At 36.7% G+C, this 20,431-nt stretch overlaps 1 protein-coding gene across 14 annotated transcripts in view; it reads left to right on the top strand.

The window, feature by feature from the left end:
- BRSK2 (BR serine/threonine kinase 2) overlaps nt 1-20,431 on the top strand; it is a 255,960-nt gene that overhangs the window by 140,400 nt on the left and 95,129 nt on the right. For all 14 annotated transcript variants that reach the window (XM_039332151.1, XM_039332150.1, XM_039332144.1 and 11 more), the window contains exons 6-8: nt 3,455-3,488; nt 6,786-6,854; nt 13,525-13,671. In XM_039332151.1, coding sequence (XP_039188085.1) covers nt 3,455-3,488; nt 6,786-6,854; nt 13,525-13,671 — 250 coding nt within the window. The remainder of the gene's footprint in view (nt 1-3,454; nt 3,489-6,785; nt 6,855-13,524; nt 13,672-20,431) is intronic.

The following is a 20,431-nucleotide window of genomic DNA, read 5'->3' as shown; positions in this document are numbered from 1 at the left end:
ATTACCCTACTTCCATAAGTCTGAACAACTTGTTGTAACTCTACAGCACTGCCTGAGAATAGATCATTTGGGGATCAGAACATTTGAATCTTGGAATATTTTGTGCACCCCTAAGATATATTCTAGCCATACTGAGGAAGTATAATTTGAACTTTAGCTTTAGGTATAGCTTTATTTAAAATCTTTTCCCCAATGGCATTTTCCCCAATAGTTAAATTTCTCGAAAGCAAATGTATATTTTTCTCCAGTGTTAGAACATATTTACATACAGTATATATATGTACATTGCGTGCTTTGATTTTTTTTTAATGGATTGATTTGTTTTGTGAATCTCCTGTGTCACATCTAGTTTTGGCCTAGAGTATTATTGTCATTGGAAAAAGTCCAGTAGATTCTAGGATGCTTTTTTTTCATTGTTGTTGTTCAGTTGAATAATATTGTATTTCAGAGAACTGTTTCAGTTAGTTGCTACACAAGGAGTTCAGCAGCAGATAGTAGCTGGGTCTGTTATATTGTTGACAAGCACTGCTTTGTATGATTTTTCATTATTATTTTGATGAGCCATGTAGAGGAACAGCATGGATTCAATAAAAACTGAAAAAGTAAAAGACTATGTACTTAATGACAATTGCACAAAATGATTTCCGGAATGCAGCTTTTGATAATTCTCCTAGCTTGGGTGCTTGGTTTAAAAAAAAAATCTAATTTTTCTGAAAATAAAAAGTGTGGCAAATATAAAACGTAAATCCCCTAAAATTGGTGTGATTCTAGATAGGTAAACACCATATAAGACTGTAGCCTCATGTTTCTACTCTTAATAATATATACAGTAAGGGTGCATTTGCTTCTCTATGAATAAATTGTTTAGCCTAAGAAATGGTAAGATTTTCTGAGTTAACAGTTAATAACAGGTGAGGTGATATGAAATAAATCTAAGACCTGTAGCTGCACTTGGGATGTCTAGGCAGATATTATAGGATAAAAAGGATGGGAACAGATTATCAAAGCAACAAAAGTGAAGGGGTAGATGGTATCTAGGAAGAACCCTGGAGGGAAAAATTGTTGCTGGTAAGAATAGGGAAACTCTTTGAAGCAATATAGGAAAAGCTATTGCTAAAGTCAAGGATATGAATAAATTGAATCAAGTTTTGCAAAGTCAGCCAGTTTGCTATAACAGCTAACCAATGTACCTCGTTTATGTATCCTGATCAAGAAACTCTAATAACTCAATAGAGAAAAAGAAAGAAGGTATTCCAGTAACTTTGCCCCATAACACTACTACCCAGAGTTTCTTCTGATAGATGAGCAGCGGCATAAGTTATTAAATCTATATAACTATTAACTACAGGAAGTATATGTAACTATTGATTAAGTAAGATAGTGAAAAACTATACTTTTTCAAACAATCTCTTCTTTAATGAATCCAGAAAAAGAATGATGTATCTTATTATTTTATCACAATATGTATTATATTTAAACTATTATACAAAGAATAGCAGGTCAGGAATTACGGAAACACATTTTATACTCTTTGGAAAAGACTTTAAGACTCCCTTCCTGGTTGCCAATGATAACATATTTAAGGATGCAAAAGATAAAACTATGTGATATTCAAATGGAATTGGACTGTAGAATAATAGCCATAAGTCATTGGCCCATCTTTCTCATGTCCAATGCCACAATCTTAAACTGGACAGGTTAGGACTTGTTTTTCACTAGGTAGATTGTGTAGTAGGTTGTGATAATACCAATGGATGATTGGGTGTTTTTATAAAGCTTAAGAGAGCCACTGGGTTACATCTGTGCTTATCTTTTAATGAAAATATTACATTGTTACATTTCTGGACAATGAGTTCTTTACTAACTCTCTATTTGTTAGTCATTGTTCGATAGAATGCGTGGCCATTTTCTCAATAACAATAAGCGCAGACTGAGGAAAGAGAGCAGATCTTGGAATTATGAATTATAACATAGAACTGCCTTGATCCTCTGGAGCCACTTGACTTTTGTCAGAAAGCTTGGGCAGATTTTCAAGTTTTCTGCCTAGAACTGCTTATAATTTCTTTTGATTCCAAGAAATCTTGTGAAACAAAAAGGTAACATTTGTTCTATAAGGTCTTGACCTGAGGAATTTTCAATTGCTTTTCCTTCAAAAGTAAGAGCTCAGATAAGCTTTAAAAAAAAAAAAACCCACACATTTCTGGTAGGCATGATTTTTATATATATTTAATGAAATCCAAGGTCACAAAAACTTTTTAAAAGAACTGGGTTTCGGCAGCACAAATCACACAGTCACGTTATACATAGCTTTCAACTTATAACTATTTGGTGACCCTTCGAAGTTACAACAGCCCTGAAAAAAATGACTTAGAACAGGTGCACGCACTTACAACTGTTGCCATACCTTCAGCATCATGTGATCAAAATTTGGGCACTTGGCAACTGGCCCGTATTTATGACAGTTGCCGCATCCCGGGGTCATTTGATCACCATTTTGTGGTTTTCCCCATCAGCTTCCAACAAGCAAAGTCAACGAGAGAAGCCAGATTTGCTTAATGGTTGCGTGATTCACTTAACAAATGCAGTGATTCACTTAACGACTGTAGCATTTAAAGTCATAAAACTAGGCATGACTCAATGACTTAACAACTGCCTTACTTAGCAATGAAAAATTATGGTCCCCATTTTGGTCGTAATTCGAGGATGACCTGTACTGTGTCTCTAAAATTCCCAACAGTTCTTAGAGTAAACAAAACAAACTAGCCTAAAAACTTACCTCCAGTTACAGAAAGGTTCCCTCCCAGTTGACTATTTTTTGAATGGAGGTAGTTATTTGAATGATTGGTGGCAGTCTATTCTACTGCTGCTCAAATTAAATGTTAATGGATTTTGACAACCATGTTTATCAGTCAAGCCTTGACCATTATATTACTACAAACTAAATAAACATATAATAATATATAACAAGTTAGATATATAAATTAAAACCACCCAGAAGAAAAAAAAATTCTCTTTTGGCAGTTTCCTAAATAAATACTTAACATGTTAGTACACCTCACTCTTCTGACAACTGTTCCTTAATATTCACATTCAGGTGTAATTTACAAATTGATCACTCATCAATTTATGACATGTAAGATGGCATGACAGGTAAATATGATTTTATCAGCCTATACTAAAGAGCATTCTTGACTCCTATGTAAAGAAGCTCTTGGAAAGGGGTGTTGGGATGTGATGGAAATATCACATCTTGCACAAGGTGTTGTCATTGGAGAGCATCAGGATATCTGATCCAAAAATAGGGGCCTGAGCCATGAGTTTAATTTTCCACTAATGATTGATGCCATCTCTGAAATTTTATCTGATATGGTTTTTACAGATAAAACACATACCAGTACAAACAAAAATAGGATTTTTAAAACATTTATTTACTGGATCATGTTTTATTTTTCAGATCACCGCATTATGCCTGCCCAGAAGTAATCCGGGTAAGTTAGTGTGGGGTTATGAAATCAATTATTGACCCAGGTTAATCTTTTCCTAAGGATCTCTTGTGCTTTTAAGCATTTTAGATAAATTCCACTCAATCTAGAAACGTATAACTGAGGATTATTTGCTTCAAGGTTGGTTTCCTACATGGGGCTGTCTGTCCCTGAGATTTCACAAGGCTAAATCTTACTTGATGCATCAGGGTTGTGATTTAGAGCTACAAGAAGATTGCTGTATGAGTCTTGCTCACTCCATTCTTGAAGGATTTATATGTGGTCCTGTTGCTTGATAGGTATTCTATCCACCAGCCCCTTTCCATTTCCATTTTAAAAACATTCTCTTGATGCTTGCCACACCAGTTATATTTCGCTTCCAACAGATTGAAAAAAGACTCTATTAAAACCCTTCTAATCCTCCTCTCCTTTCCTCACCTGCATGCCACAATGCCCAGTTCATTCTTTCATATGGGAGATATATGCCATACTTCTCTTCTCACCTAGATTTACATTCTTCTTCATAATTTATGTGTATCACACATATGAGGGATGCACCTGCCCTGAGTGTGTTTTTTGCAGGAAACTCACTCTCCAGCATCCATGCACTTGGGTATGTTCCCACCTCTTTCCTCCATTTCTTCTTGACTGCTGCAGCAGTGCCTGGATTCTTCTCATTGTCAAATGCTTCAGTGAAAAGTACATCTTGCTTGTTCATTTTATCTGTATAAGATTTAATCTACTGCACGGAGCTTTCTCAGAAGGAGATTTTACTGGGTGTGAGATGTTCCTGCTTCCTTCCTATTTGATTATGCTGTAGGGCATATGGCAAGGAATATCTCCTTCAGGAAGCATAGTTAGTGTGGCTGCAAATTGCCTTCCCTTTTTCTTTTTGTTTAAGAGAGAGATACATTGATAAAGATTATAGTCAATCCCAGATATTTTCCAAGCAAGCCAGAAGAAATGATTCCTGTGAAAGAATAATTATGAAAGTGTTACATGCTGGCATTAATGTATATTGCTCTGCTTACTAGAACAATAACTTTGAAGTCACATTCCATAACTTACATGCCATCTATGATTACCTTCCACCTAAGCAGCTTGCAATTTGAATTCCCTTCTCTTTACTTCAAAGCTGTTGACAGAAAAATTGAAGGATGTTTCTTCTAAGTATTTTTTTTATTGATTTATCGATCAAAGTAGAAAGAAATCCCATAGTTCTTCACTTACAGAACCTCTCTTCACACTGAACACTAAGACAGAATGATACCCCTTGTTTGGCTTCATATGTGAATCTGTCAAAACTGGCTTTTCTCAAATAAGCCTTCATCCAAGGATCTTCATTCATGAATGCACCTGTAAATTTCAAGGGTATCTCATGATTCTCTTTTTGTTGGTAAGCTTCCCAGACCTGACTAAAGACTTCTGGCTTCCGGCTCTGCACCCAGATATTTATGGTATCACTCACCAATGACAGATTGGGGGACTAATTCAAAGATTTTTTTTTTGTATGAAGTGCCACATCCGTTATCTAGAATCCATGGTGGTACAAGAATTTGAATCTGCTTCGGAACTAGGCCATTCAGATTATTCAGATACTACAGATAGGCAGTACTATATCCCAAAGGTGCTTTTTTCAAGAGGCAACTGGAATTCCTTGCTTTTTCTTTGAAGACGTTTCGCTTCTCATCCAAGAAGCTTCTTCAGCTCTGACTGGAAGGTGGGGAATGGAAGGATTTCTATTCCTTGCAGACAGCTGGTCATTTGCATTCTTTTAGAGAGCTGTTGTCTTTAAAAGTCCACATTTTGGACAGAGAGGACCGCTGGTTTGAAAGAGGGATCAAAGAGGCCATTTATGTCAAAACTGAACAGCCCTCTTTCAATAGAGGGTGAGGGATATGACATCATCTATCTCCAGTCTACAACACAGTCCTTTCAGCAGTTCTAAGAAGGCTCCACACCCATTTGCAGAGTGACCCTGATGACACAGATAAATCTCCAGGTGGCCTTAATGACTCTCTAAAAGACTATTTAGAGAGACTTAAAGCTCGCCCAATTAAAACCATTCATTTTTAAAACTGTTTACCTTTTATCTTTGGGAGTGGAAAAGATGTGGGTGTATGGCACTCAGAGCAATCCATATGGCAAAGGGAAATACTAATGATGCAGTAATTCACCAATAGTCATATCGTATGAATAAGCTCTCCATTATTGAATGGCAACAGCAATCATAGGATCCTGTTAATTCATCTCATAGTGTCAATAAGCATAAGCAATGCCACCATTTTATAGAGAGAGACCATTTTGTATATTCCAGCAAAACTGGGATTCTTTCTTCATACTTTACAGTTTTTTAAAAAACTTCTGTATCAAATATATAAAAATATATCAAAAAATATCACCAATATCACCTCAGATGCTCCCTAAATGAATATCAGCAACTTCTCCACTGTCTTACCAACTAGCCAAAATAATGCTTTCCAAGCAGATAAGTGCCAATTTGATCAAACCCATAACTTCATCTGCAGCCTTCCTAGTGAATATCTTTTTGCTTGACCTTTTCAGGGCTACTGCATATTCTCAGCATTTTAAAAATGTTATAACTTAGATATCCAAAAAGAGCCGAAGTCTTCTTGGACAAAGCAGAGGAATCTTCCATTCTGCAGGGCCTGTATTCCTGCCCTTCACCACTCAGGAAATAATCAGTGATTCACTTACAGGATGCACAGAGACAATAAAAAGAAGATTAAGCTGCATACTTCGAATTGTAGTTCTTTTAATTGTCATCTGTGCATTCATACTACAATCCCACCTTCTCCACTACAGGGGCCTCAGTTTTAGATAGCCTGAATGTCCCTTGGACTGCTGCATCCCTCTAGGGAAAGTGAGGGAACAGATAGGAATTTTACCCAAGAGCACACATACTAGAGAATGATCTTCCTGCTGACAAGTCCTCCACTCTGTGTAGGCATATCACCCAAATGTGTGAATGTACAGATAAGAGTTTGAAGAACCACCAATACAGGTAAGTAGTCCATTTTCACCCGGGCTCCGTATACTTGTTCATTAAAGGAGAGGGATAGAACGGTCTGGTGGATAAGCACTGTTGGTAGAATTAATTTGGCTAGTGTTACACCTTAGAGTAATATACCCTATATTTATTTTGTATAAAGCTAAATATTTTGTATTTGAAAACTGTAAAATATAAGGCCCATACTTTGGAGAGAAAATAGTTTTTCATAGATTGTAAGTTCATCTGATTATAATATTTCCCTAATATTCTTTGGTTACCGTATTGCACAGGGAGAAAAATATGATGGGAGAAAAGCAGATGTTTGGAGCTGTGGAGTCATTTTGTTTGCATTGTTAGTGGTGAGTCACGATCCTCATTATCTTTACCCTTTTTTTTTTTGTCCTTTCTATTTTCACATTTCAACTTTGGCTTTACCTACATTATTGTCATGTTCTTTTCCTGTTTACTCAAGAATGAAATTTATCTACAAGATTCCCATCAAGGAAATGCATGACAAATTATTCTCCTGTTTCTCTAAATTGCTGATACTCCTATAATTGGAAGAGGAGTTTTTATTAGAATCCAGTCTTTTTTATTGCGTTAAAATAGGGAGGACACCAAAGAGATTATCATTAAAAAACATCATAGATATCATCAATTCTGTAACTCATCCACCGCTTACTAAGACAATTCAGCGATTATTTATGTCCTATGATTACATTTTCTTCTCTAAGTTACACATCAATATCAGTGAGATAGATCTGATTTAAAGTAACAATTATTTCTGTGCGTCTAAAGTAAATAATAAGTCTCACTCAACATTTTAAATACTAATTTATTTATATGTCAAAAACCAAAACAAGCATATTGAAGGGGGAAAAAAACTTTTTAGACAGCCAAAAAATATAGACATATGCTTATACAGAAGGACATTGAGGTTAATCATTGCCAAAAAATGAATGTCTGATAGCAATGACAGCTGCAAATGACTCTAACCATGTTTCTGGAGATACAGTATTTGGTGACCTGTCAGTTAACAGGAAAACATTATTCTCATCCTCTAAATTGGTGCAAGAATGGGTTAAGAAAGGCATGATTAGGTTCACTTGCCAAGCCATAAGAAAGGAGAGTTCAGAAGTGCATGACAATTAGTTTCCATTTTTTTCAGGGACAGGGATATTACTGAATCTTCCTTCTAACAGTGAAGATGGCAAAACATTACCAGACAAAAATGAAACCTCTCCTGTAGATTGGACTATGAATGTTGGCTAAATACTGGTCAAGGGAGGAGAGTCTCCCGAAGAAGCCTGCTCCATATAGAAACAGAGTTTTGCTTATCAACTTAGCAACTCTGATATCAGAGTTTTGATATCAGTGTGAAGGACTGTGGTTTCAAGTCAGACGACGGTCCCTCGGGGGCAAGTGAAATCAGATGGTGGGGTGATAGCAAGTAATGTTTTAAATCTGTAACGATGCCATCTACCATGAGCATCTAAATCAGAAAAGCCAAAGTACAGCCAAAACATAAAAAACTTTAATCCAATATTTGAAATGGCAAAAACTTCATTTCAATCTTTATGGAAATTAGGCCAGACTGTAATCCCAGCAGGGTTTTTGATATGTGCTGGGATGCTTGCATCAAGTTCTCAGAAAAATAGGTTGAGCTACTTCTATGGACTTTTAGGTTATTATAATAAATGTGTACCCTGCATGGCAGGTGGCTAATGACCTTGGCTCTCAGATTTTTCATTGTAGCTGAAATGTGATTATTGCCATTACAATTAGTGAAATGCAAAATTGCATTTGAAGTTTATGAGTCCTAGTGGTGACATCCCTTTGCTTTTGATTCCAAGTTGAAAAGATATGCCCAAATATTTAAAAACTTCATTTTGATCAGTGCTAAAGCCATTAACTTTCCAAGAATGGCAGTGAATAACAGACCTTTTAGAAAAGGTGATTACTCTAGCACTGTAATAGTTGACCATTGTAGCTAGTTTGATGTAGCAGTTAAGGCATAAGGCTAGAAACTAGAGGCCATGCATTCTAGTCCCATCTTAGGCTACAAAGCTAGCTGGGTGATCTTGGGTCTATCACTTTCTCTCAGATTAAGGAAGCAGGCAATGGTAAACCAGTTCTGAAAACTGCAGGGAATTGTCCAGGCAGTCATCAGGAGTCGACACTAATTCAAAGGCATAAAAAAAAAGTTTGTTCTTAGCAACAATAAAGGACAAGAGCAGGAGACTCCAGTTCAGCTCTGCTAGCATTAGGAGAGGAGGAATCCTGTCTCCTTCTTAATATACAAGGACAATCTTTTGCATAGTAAATTGCGTTAGGACAGAAAGTGAAAGTGATGCCAAAATGTAATCCTGCTTCACTCTTGTGTGGATGTGGATTATGGATGAAAGTGGAGCACTACAGCAAGCATGCATCCCATTGTGCTTGTATTTTGTTAAGATCAGCAGCGAAAGGCATCCATCAATAAAAGATTCAGTTCTTTTCTCCAGACTCTGGCTCTAGGGATCGGATCAAAGACTATGGACATATAAAATTTTAATAGCAATATAAAGAATCCTTCAGAGGTGGCAGATACATTTTTCTATTTGATGGTGAAGGATAAGGTACTGGAGTGCTGACTGGCCTTCCCTTCTTTCTTCAGTTTTGTACCATCTACTCTGTGACTTTTGTCTTGAAGAAAGTGCCTAGTGCACCATTGGCTTATAACATTCAACAGACCAATGGGGAGAAATTTAGCTGAGCCTTTCCTATTTTCTTTTCTTTTACCTTTTGTTTTACATTTTTACAACTTTTTTTTTTACATTAGGATTATTCTAATGCAGGGATGTCGATCTGCCAGCCCATGGGCCGGATGCATCACGTGGAAGCCACGCCCACCCCATTGCCGGCAATGGCAAAATTGCCCCAATACGTTGCGCGACATCACGTGACATCGCGAGTTTGACATGTCTGTTCGAATGCATGCATAACGACGCCAGGACTGAGGTCCACCAGTCTATATTTGCATTTAGCATTTCTTTTAAGGTCCTATAATTTCTAGCTGGTTACTCATTTTTGAATTCTGCAATAAGCTTAATACGTCAGAAGGACTCACTGGGGTGAAAAAATGTTTGTAATGACATCAAGGTGATAATCCGATGAGATTAGGACCTTTGAACCATTAAAAAGAAGATGCAACATTTTTTGGCTCACACCAAAATATGACGCTTGATCATAAGACTCAACAGAGATCTTTTGATACTATCAACTGTGGTATTTTACTGAGCCAACCATGGGGTTGGGAATTGAAAGCACCATCCCTTCTCAGTGGGCAGCTTCCATCTGTTATCAGGGAATACAGATTAACTTGGTGACCCCGATATATGGAGTGCCATAGGGGTCAGTTGTCTCCCCATCCTTTTTAACAGGTATAAGAAGCCACTGTGGGTGGGATCATCTGATAGTGTGGTGTACAATATCATCAATGGTTCATTATTGATCTGGGCTCTTAGGGAGAGGCTGGAAGATGTCAGGATTTGGATGGGAGAAACAGACTGAAATTAACCCCAGTAGGTATTGCTGTTTGTCCATCTGAGCTCTCTGTTACTGCCAGAGTTGCTTCAAGCCAGCAATTCTTGTGAAGGAGTAGGTTCATGATTCAGTGGTCCTTCTGGACTCGTGACTCCTGCATGATCAGCAGGTAGGAACCACGGTCAGAGGGACCTGCGCCCAACTGCAACTACTGAATCAATTGTAGCTGTACCTGGGGTAAGAAGACCTGGATACAGTACCTCGTGCTCTCATTACTATCTGGCTTAAATATTGCAGTGTACTTTACATGCAGCTGCTCTTAAATACTACTCAGAAGCAACAACTGGTGTAGAACAGAACAGCTCATGGGCTTGCTGGTAGTCATCACTGGGAGAATACAATGTCAATTCTGCAAGTCCTACACTCATTACTGGTTAGGTTCTGGATAGAGTTGAAGGTGCTGTCTTGACCTATAAAGTCCTTTATAGCACCTGGATACCTATAGGGTCATCAGTTCAGCCCATATCAGCCCAACCCAGAACATCTAGGGAAGGGAATAGCTAGGGAGATACTCCTTGCAATCATACATGTTCTGAGAGGCTCAGGGCACATGACGTTAAAAACTACTGCTTTTCTGTGGCAATGCTGGTATTTTAGAATAGCTGCCTGACAGAGATCCTCCAGAGAGCCCCCTTCCTTGATAGTTGTCAATAAACTGGTAAAAAGTGAATTGTTTCAGAAGGCCTTGTGTTTCTCCAATGAAATAGGCTGGCACAGAATAAGAATCCATTGCATTAGTTGTAGCTTGACCAGAGGAACCTCATGTTGGCAAGTTCTTTTGGGGACTGAGCCATAAGACACGATCAGTAAGCACACAAGATTGTGAGGCTTTCAACTGTGCTGTTCAGTTCCAAATGGGAAGGGTAGAATCTCTGTCTGCCTCATTGCAGAGAGGCAGGAAGCAAATGTTCAGAATCTGTTACATGAGCAATATGGTCAACAGGAAATAGTACTATAAAAGACTCAGACTGGCTTCTCCCTGGTTCGCTGGACTATAAGAAGGTGGGGAAGAAAAGCATATTCAGCCTTGCAAGATTTGGTTATTGCAGCCTGTCTTAATGAAGTATAGTCTTCCAGTAGAGCTGGTTTCCTGATCTGGGTTTACCCTGTGGTGGGATTCAGCCAGTTCGCACCAGTTCAGCAGAACCGGTAGCTAATTTTTTGTTGTCCAGGCCCAGAATGAACTTCCGGAAGCGGCATCCACACAGAGAACCAGTTGTTCACATATTTGAATCTCATCGCTGGGTTTACTTCATAGGGCTGACACACATCTTGGTAGATGAACAGCATCAATAAACGTGGACTCCCCTGAACAAGCTGTAAGGCCTTCAATTGACTTGGGTAAAAAAAGGTGAAGTAGAGGCTGGAAGTTATTTACAGGAACCCAGTTTTATCTTACTCAAATCGTCCAAATGAGACATAGCTTGCTTTTTGGTCTCTGCTGCCAGATTGAGAGCTGAAATGAATCAGGTGCTTTAATGAAACTGTGTTTGAATTAACAGATAGCGGTAGTTTTAGCTCTTCCAATTCTCTGAAAATTTTGATTTATTCGTCACTTGGCAGTCATTTAAATGAGCCTTTTAACTAGTTTTCTTTGTGAGCAGTGTTAATCAGATATTCTAGTAAGGGCTCACAAGTACAGTCTTTATTGCCGCTACTCAATATTTCATGATCATATATAGGGCTGAGAGAAGGATTGGTTACCTCAATACTAGAAAAAGGATTTCACTTTGGTCCTGTAATTCAATTTAGCTATCACTGACCTAAACTCAGTATCATTAAAAAAAAAACTGTGGTAAAGTTGAAAAGCATTAAAGGAGACAGTTGGTTAAACTTTAATAACATTCTGCCTGTCTCTTACAAGCCACGGATGCAGAGGAAGCTCTTACTCTTGCCCTAGTCCAGGGGTAGGCAACCTTGGTTCTTTTATGATTCATAGACTTCAACTCCCAGAATTCCTGAACCAGCCATGCTGGCTCAGGAATTCTGAGAGTTGAAGTCCACGAGCCATAAAAGAGCCAAAGTTTACCCCTGCGACCTAGTCATTTTTTGTACATTATATCAATACAGAATTTTGAATTAGATTTTGATGCTAAAAACAGGACTGCAACATTGTATTGATTTATGTTTTTTCTAGATATCATATAATTTCAATCAGACAAATTGGTCAAATAAGACCTGCTAACAATTATCCAGAAGCAAGAACAAATAAACATAAAAATGCAAGCACTCAGTCTAATCCAAGGAACTATAACATTAGCATTGAATAATTTTGTTTTTCCTCACAGAATATTGAAATAGAAATAAGAACTGATTAAACATCTTATTTGATATTAAAATAGATTTCTGAGGAAATTCATATTCTAATCAATAGGTTTTGTTTTTAATTTTGGCTTAGCTGGTTATGTATAGATCAGGGGTAGACAAGCTTGGCTCTTTTATGACTTGTGGACTTCAACTCCCAGAATTCCTGAACCAGCCATGCTGGAGTTGAAGTCCACAAGTCATAAAAGAGCCAAGGTTGCCTACCCCTGGTATAGATGAATTAATAGGGCAATGTTCCAGTCAAATTCTTCTGTGTTTTACTTTCCTAAACCCATAGAAAGCTTTGCAACCATTTACGTTTGCATTTTCTCCACTATATGAACTTTTTGCTATGTAAGGAACATGCATATATTGTGCCAGACTGATTGGGGAACCATCATTTTGTCTTATTCTGACTCCCAAGAGCCTACAATCTCAGTGTCACAATTTACCACATGAGTATGTCTCATTGATCCCCCCACCCTCAATTACTTCCTCAATTGGAAGTAACAGAACATGAATAAATAATTTTTAAATTAGTATAGCAAGAAAGGTAACGTGAACTATCTGATTTATTTATTTTTATTTCTTTTGGCTAATATCTGGAATCCATTCATTTTATGAATTCCTTCATTTTACTCATGCATAACTTGCGTTCTTTTTAATAGAGTCCTCTCAAATCAATCATTTCACTTCTATGAGACTTTGGAGAGCTCTAATTGACAGCTGTGGACATCCTTTTCCTTCATGACTTATAGGCAATTTCTTATTTATGTAACCAAGTTTTAAAATTACTTTGTCTATTTCATTTGCTCTATATCCAAAGTAGCTTTCCTCCTTTGTTTAATGTAAATTTACACAATAACATGCTACAATAAATGTGCATTGCCAAAAAGTTTGCCTAGGAGAATCAAGGCAATGGGACGACCGCTAACTACTCTATTGAACTTTTTTTTAAAAAAAAACAATGAATAATTTGCATGAAGATCATTCTGCTATGTTATTTCTCACTGTCAAATTGTTCCCTGTTCCAATCTTGGTTTGTGAAACAGTCTTCCGCTACTAGACTTTTACCTTCTTCATTCTGTAATTGATTTTGCTCAGTCATATTATTTCCCTTCTTTTCTCACGCTGCTCCAGGGTGCTCTGCCATTCGATGATGATAACTTGAGGCAGCTGCTGGAGAAAGTGAAACGTGGCGTGTTCCATATGCCACATTTCATCCCCCCAGATTGTCAGAATCTCTTACGAGGGATGATTGAAGTGGATGCCTCGAAACGGTTGACAGTAAGGAAACAAGTCATTACTACCTCATGCTTTTTGCTTTCAAAGCCATCCAATAACTCAATAAGTCTTCTGAAATGGGGTGCTGGCAGTTATTTTGGATTATAACTCTCAAGGTCTCCAGTGATCAGGGAAGATGGGAATTGTGCATCAAAACATCTAGAAGGACACCAACTCATATATATGTATTATTTAATGCAAAATGTTCTGCAGTAACGTAAATGTTAATACTGACTCAGAATTTCAGTACCCTCAGATAAATGTGTTTTCGTTTTAGGTTATTTAAATGAGATTTTTCAAAGAATGCAAGTTTTTAGTTCTTATGGACATGGAAACAAAACTTGGAATGTGCATGTAATCCTAATTTAAATTCTAGGAGCCAAAAGATACCTCATAAAATTATCAGTGGGGAGTAGAATTGATTCATACCCTGCATCTTTGAAGTTTGAGGGTGCTGCCTTGAGAAATCTCAGTTACGAAAACTCAGGTCCTAGGTTATGGAAGGTAATACAAATAACTAATTACTGCATATACCAGAATGAACATTGTATATCTTGGAATCCTTACTCTTGCAGTATTGTCCTAACAGAAAATGTTGAGACATCTATTTTTAGCCAGTTAGAGACCAAAATTAAGGACTTGGATCTTGGAATAAATTTGGGACCCCAGAAGATAGCCAGGACCCTTGGGAATACAGACTGTTAGTCTTTCAAATATGTCATTGGTGGGGCTTTCCTATTTCTTCCAATCTTACTAAGGGGCTAGAAAAAAGAAGAGGTTGTAGTGTAAGAGACATCTTGAAAGGTTAGAAAAGGAAATAGTAATTCTCACTTAAAAGAAAGTAACTTCAAGCCCATTAAATCGTATGGCGAAAAAATAGAAAATTGATTTCATTGTAAGTAGATTTGCTGCTTTTGCTGCAAATTCTTTCCTAAAGGCTTGATTTGTTTTGTTTTATTTTTAATTGGCTTATCTACTGTACAATAAGTCTTTCTTATCAGAAGGTGTGTCTCCTCGAATGCTTCTCAGGCCTTGCTTCCAAGCTAGCACTACTGGCCTCAAATGGAGAATTCATTTAAAAATCAAAGCATCATAATAGAAAATAGCTGTAACTCTGGATTGTATTCTAGTGTTCTTGATGTTCTTTCAGGTTACTTCTCTTCCTGCAGATAATTCTTACCAATCTAGATAACTTCATCATGTACTACTGTTACCTAGCTTGATAACAAAACATCTTCAGGAAGTGAAGCTGGAACCCAACAATTAGAGCTCCAGAAAACTTTTACAAGTCCCCCCATGTTTAAAATTAAATTATATTCCATACATTCAATTATTTTAATTCTGTATCTCTAGAATAGCTTTCTTATTCTATAGAAGGCCATTTTTAATCCAATGAAGTTTTTTTGCTAACATTTCTTCCTCTTCTATGAAATTATGCCTTGTAGATTTGCAATGTTTTTTGTTCACATTATGCTAATATGATGACTATACTTTGAAAAATGCAAAGGTACTAAATATATATTTAATCAAGAATATTATTTGCAAATACTTGTTTAATTCATAGAATCTGTTCACGTGGGAGTATGAAAGAAAACTATGTAAAATTAAACTCTTCCCAGATCTTCATTTTGATGAGATGTTTATAAATAACAATTTGGGTCAGGTCTTGTTCTTAAATAGAATAGTAACTTAAAGAACGCTTTTCCTGCCTTCTATTGCATAGCTGGTACAGACAAAATTTGGATTCCTACCCACTGCATATAATTGCCTATCTTTTAGTTGTTTTCATTATCACAACAGGTTGCATGCAATAGATAGATGGCAGATGCTAGATTGATCATCTTTACTTGAAGCTTCTGAAGTACAATTTGTCTTTTAATTTCCACCAGAATAGAGGTACTGAATATAAGTACTTGGATTCAAAGAGCAGTATGAAAAGTGCCCTTTGTACTAATTTGCTTGAATTCACAGTCATTACTTTATATAATGTAGTGCAGACAATCATTGCCCTATCTTTTTAATTTGATTTTGGGACATTAGAAAGACTTCCAGAACAGATCTCAGTTCAACTAAAAATGAACATTTGCATTAGTTCATCTATAAAGGGAGCCTTAAAATAGAGTTTGAGCCCAAATAAGGCCATTATCCACATAACATGGTGGTGTTCTCAAATTCCAAGGCTGTGAAATAGGTGGCAAAAGTTAGAGAAAGAGAAGCAGGCTTTATACTGGAACTAACGTACAATTATGACTAGATTCTTAGATTTTATACTAGATGATTTTCTTTCTTCTGCATATGCAATAAAAGCAAGTCTCCAAGAACTTGATCTCATTGTCAGAGATTCACCTTGGTCATGCCAATAAATAGTCAAAGATGATCAGAGGACTGGAGGCTAAAACATGTAAGGAACGGTTGCTGGAATTGGGTATATCTAGTTTAATGAAGAGAAGAACGAGGGGGGACATGATAGCAGTGTTCCAATATCTCAGGGGCTGCCACAAAGAAGAGGGAGTCAAGTTATTCCCCAAAGCACCTGAAGGCAGGACAAGAAGCAACGGATGGAAAATAATCAAGGAGAGAAGCAACTTAGAACTAAGGAGAAATTTCTTGGCTGTTAGAACAATTAATCAGTGGAATAAGTTGCGAATGCTCCAACACTGCAGGTTTTTAAGAAGAGATTGGACAACCATTTGTCTGAAATGGTATAGAGTTTCCTGCCTGAGCAGGGGGTTGGACTAGAAGACCTCCAAGGTCCCTTCCAACTCTTCTATTCTATTCTATTCTATTCTATTCTATTCTATTCTATTCTATTCTATTCTATTCTATTCTATTCTATTCTATTCTAGTTCCTCTCTCCTGAAATGCAACGAGGTAGTCATGAGCTATTGTTGGCATGCCCAAGCTGAATTTCTGACAATGCCAACTGCAACCTATGTGCCAAAAGAAACATGGTTTTCATTTTTATTTTCATGACAGCTGTAAATTGATCCAATACATAACAACTGAGATAGTGTTCATGCTCAGTGTTAAAACCTACTTTGTCTGATGTCAATGACATTATAATGGATTTTCAGCTATTGTATCTGGTAAGTAGTTATTTCTTCTTAAAATAGGATCCAGCTGGTCAGAAGCCATTAATACTTAAATCCACATCATAAGGAAGTGATCATTTCAATGGCCAAGGTTGGCATCCAACATTTTTATTTAGAAACCATACATGTATTATTTTTAGTTCTGTGGCTTGCTGATGTCAGTTTTGCAATTTGTAATTTGTGCTCATTTAAATCTTTTCTTTCTGGTATGTGATAGGAACATGTAAAAGGTACAGTTTACAAATCCACAATATGAAACTGTCACTCAAGATATAGGTATAGGTATAGGTATAGGTATAGGTATAGTATAGTATAGTATAGTATAGTATAGTATAGTATAGTATAGTATAGTATAGTATAGTATAGTATAGATACATGTATATGCTTGTTTGATTATGTATGCATATATATGTTTTGAATATATAATTTTTCTTTCTCTGAATTACTCACTTTGTCATTTAATTTTCAAAACATGATTGTTGTTATAATTATTATTATTATTTCAAAAGTGTACAATTACATCATTTTTCCAACCATTAAAGGTCATTTGGGCTATTTGGAAGGGGGTAAGAAACCCTTCCATCTCAAATACCTGGAAAAATAATGAAATGGTACATTGGTTGACATTTGAAAAAGAACAGTAAAATGAGTAGCTCATGGAAAGGAAAATGGTAATTTAAAAAGTACATCTTGGCAGATTTAAAACTGGTAAAGTTCTGCACTGCAGGGAAATGTTATAACTACTGTGCTCCTAGGAAAGAACTGTAATGTAAGTGGCAACAAACTATATTGAGCTAAAAGTGGAGAAATACAGAAAAAAAAATGAAGCTGATTGTTGTGCCTGAATATATTGGTATTTTAATATTTTAACTTTGTATATCTATATTTAATGTATGTTATGTGTATACGTATATATGCATGTACTTTCGAAAGTATTTATATCCAGTAAGACTTGGACACAGAAAGAAAAGCAATTAGCAGTTGTTTTCCTGGCATGGAAAGTTGGAAAGGTACAACAGCAGGAAATTGCACAGTGAGGTCTGCAATAGCCAGGAGTCTGGACTGAACATCTGGCAACCTGTGTTGTAGCAACCTAACCTGGCCAGAATTTTCTTAAAACAGCTTAAATATTTAACTTTAATTTTCCATTAAATATTTAAGCTGGCATCAGCACAGCATACAGCTTAAGGAAGTGAACCAGATACGTCTTAAGTTTGAGCCAAGGAGAGTCAGGTTTATAAATAATCACAAAAAGCCTAACATTTCTCATTATTTTTAAAGGAGGCCTCCAGACTTTCTTACCTACTCAACTGCTTTTCGTTTAGATTTTTTTTCATTCATTGAACAAGCAGTCTCATTTAAAAAAAAAAAAAGAATAGTTCAGGATTTTTCATAGTGATTATTTTAGAGTACAGATTAAACCATTGATTCTGTTGTACCTTTCTGAGCCTCCTGGTCACAATCTCAAAGCCTTCTTCAGTTGTTGTTTTTTGTTCTATTCCCTCACATTTTTATGCAGATTATTTTGACTTGCCAGTTCTCATTAGCTGGAAATGAGGTGGAAAATAATGGGAGCAAAACAGCTGCCATAGTTCTTGCAGGCCAATTTAGTAGGTCTCTGATCTCATACACTCAGCTAATAGGATTTAAACATTGTTCCAATTGTCTGTCTATCCCTAAGTCATACCTACTACCGAGCCATCTGCACAATGCATACTGTCTCATACTATTTTATAAACTCACACTGTCATATGGGATCCATTGACTGTTCAGCAGAGAGTTTGTTTCCCTTATTAAAATTACAACCATGTTGATTTTCTCTGATAAATCAGAACAAATCCTATGTACGAACATATTTAAGAATAGTGGAAAGTTTGCCTGTATAACCATAGGGTATGGACATCTTTGGAGAGATCTCATCATGTTTGAACTTTGCTGCCCTACCTAGCCGCCTTCTTCTTCTTCTTCTTCTTCTTCTTCTTCTTCTTCTTCTTCTTCTTCTTCTTCTTCTTCTTCTTCTTCTTCTTCTTCTTCTTCTTCTTCTTCTTCTTCTTCTTCTTCTTCTTCTTCTTCTTCTTCTTCTTCTTCTTCCATATCCGTTATTGGATGTTGGCAATCATGTTGGCGATCCTGTTTTTATCAGCAGCTGCGCAAAAAAGTGCTGCTGAGTTTTGTCCAAATCAGTCCCTTAGATTTTGAAGCCATGATGTTCTTCTTTTGCCTGGACCTCGTTTGCCTTCAGTCTTTCCCTGGAGGATTAAATGGAGTATGCCGTATTTTTCTGGGTGTCACATCACATGTCTGAAATATTCTAACTTTCATTTTTTAATTGTTTTGATGATTTCCCTTGGCTTTCCCAGGCAGCTTATCACCTCCTCATTTCCACCTACCTAGCCAGTGGAAGCAATAAAAAATAAGATTGGTTGAGTGAGGCAGCCATATTTTTTTCATCTTGTAAAGTAGTAGCCATGAGAACTCCGATACTCTACTCTTGAAAGAGGTCCTGGAGAATTTAGAGACATCTCAGCCCCATGTTCTCCAGATGATGTAGATTATCTGTTCTAATTTAATTTCAGGTACTATTATGGGACAAATATTATTTTGGTCAGTTTGGTGAATGATCAACACTGAATAAATAGATGGATTTTATTGCTTTGATTTCTTTCAAGCCCGTCTGTGGTTTTCAATACTAACCATAGTGTTTCAGATCACCTGGCTGAGATGGCATTTTAAGGCTTGTTCTATGATCTATGGCCTATGTTCTATGGTAGCTATGGCCTTTCTTGGAATTAGAGGTTACCAGTACAGGTTGTCCTTGACTTATGACCATAATTGAGTCCAAAATTTCTGTTGCTAAGTGAAACATTTGTTAAGTGAATTTTGCCTCATTTTACAACCTTGCTTGCCACAGGTGTTAAGTGAATCACTGCAGTTGTTAAGTTAGTAACACAGTTGTTAAGTGAATCTAGCTTCTCCATTGACTTTGCTTGTCAGAAGGTTACAAAAGATGATCACATGACCCCGGGACAATCATCATAAATACGAGTCAGTTGCCAAGTGTCTGAATTTTGATCACGTGACCATGGGTATGCTGCAACAGTTTTAAGTGGGAAAAATGGTCCTAAGTTACTTTTTTTTTCAGTGTCATTGTAACTTTGAACAGTCACTAAATGAACCATTGTAAGTCAGGGACTACCTGTACAATTCTATGCATATCAAATGAGAAGTAAACCTATGAAGCTTGCTTCCTCAAGTGCTGAAAAGCCAGAAAAATTATCCAAAGAAACACATTTGAAGAAAAGGTTGTTTCACAAAGCTATTTATTTTGGAATGTTATTTCCACAAATTTTGACTGAGTCACTGTTATTCTCTGATCTTGTGGGATTTTTTTTTTAAATCGAGGGGGAAGGGCAGAAGATGTCATCCCCTGGCAGTCTGAATAATTTGCAATAGATTTTTATATTTACAATTGCCTCATAATAGTAACATCTCCCTCAAACTCCCTTTTTCTTTTTATGAATTACTATGAGGAAAAAACTTTATTTGAAAGGACTTGTGAGGATTTGGATTTATTTGCTGGGCATATATTCAGAGATAATCAGGTTCCTTAATTTTTAGCTTGCCCCAATTTGCCTAAACCAATGATAAATCTCAGGAAATGGTAAATAATA

The sequence above is a fragment of the Crotalus tigris genome, unplaced genomic scaffold (assembly GCF_016545835.1).
Source record: "Crotalus tigris isolate CLP2741 ecotype Arizona unplaced genomic scaffold, ASM1654583v1 scf7180000024450.1299024, whole genome shotgun sequence".
Lineage (NCBI taxonomy): Eukaryota > Metazoa > Chordata > Lepidosauria > Squamata > Viperidae > Crotalus > Crotalus tigris.
This window is presented reverse-complemented; position numbering and strand designations above follow the sequence as displayed.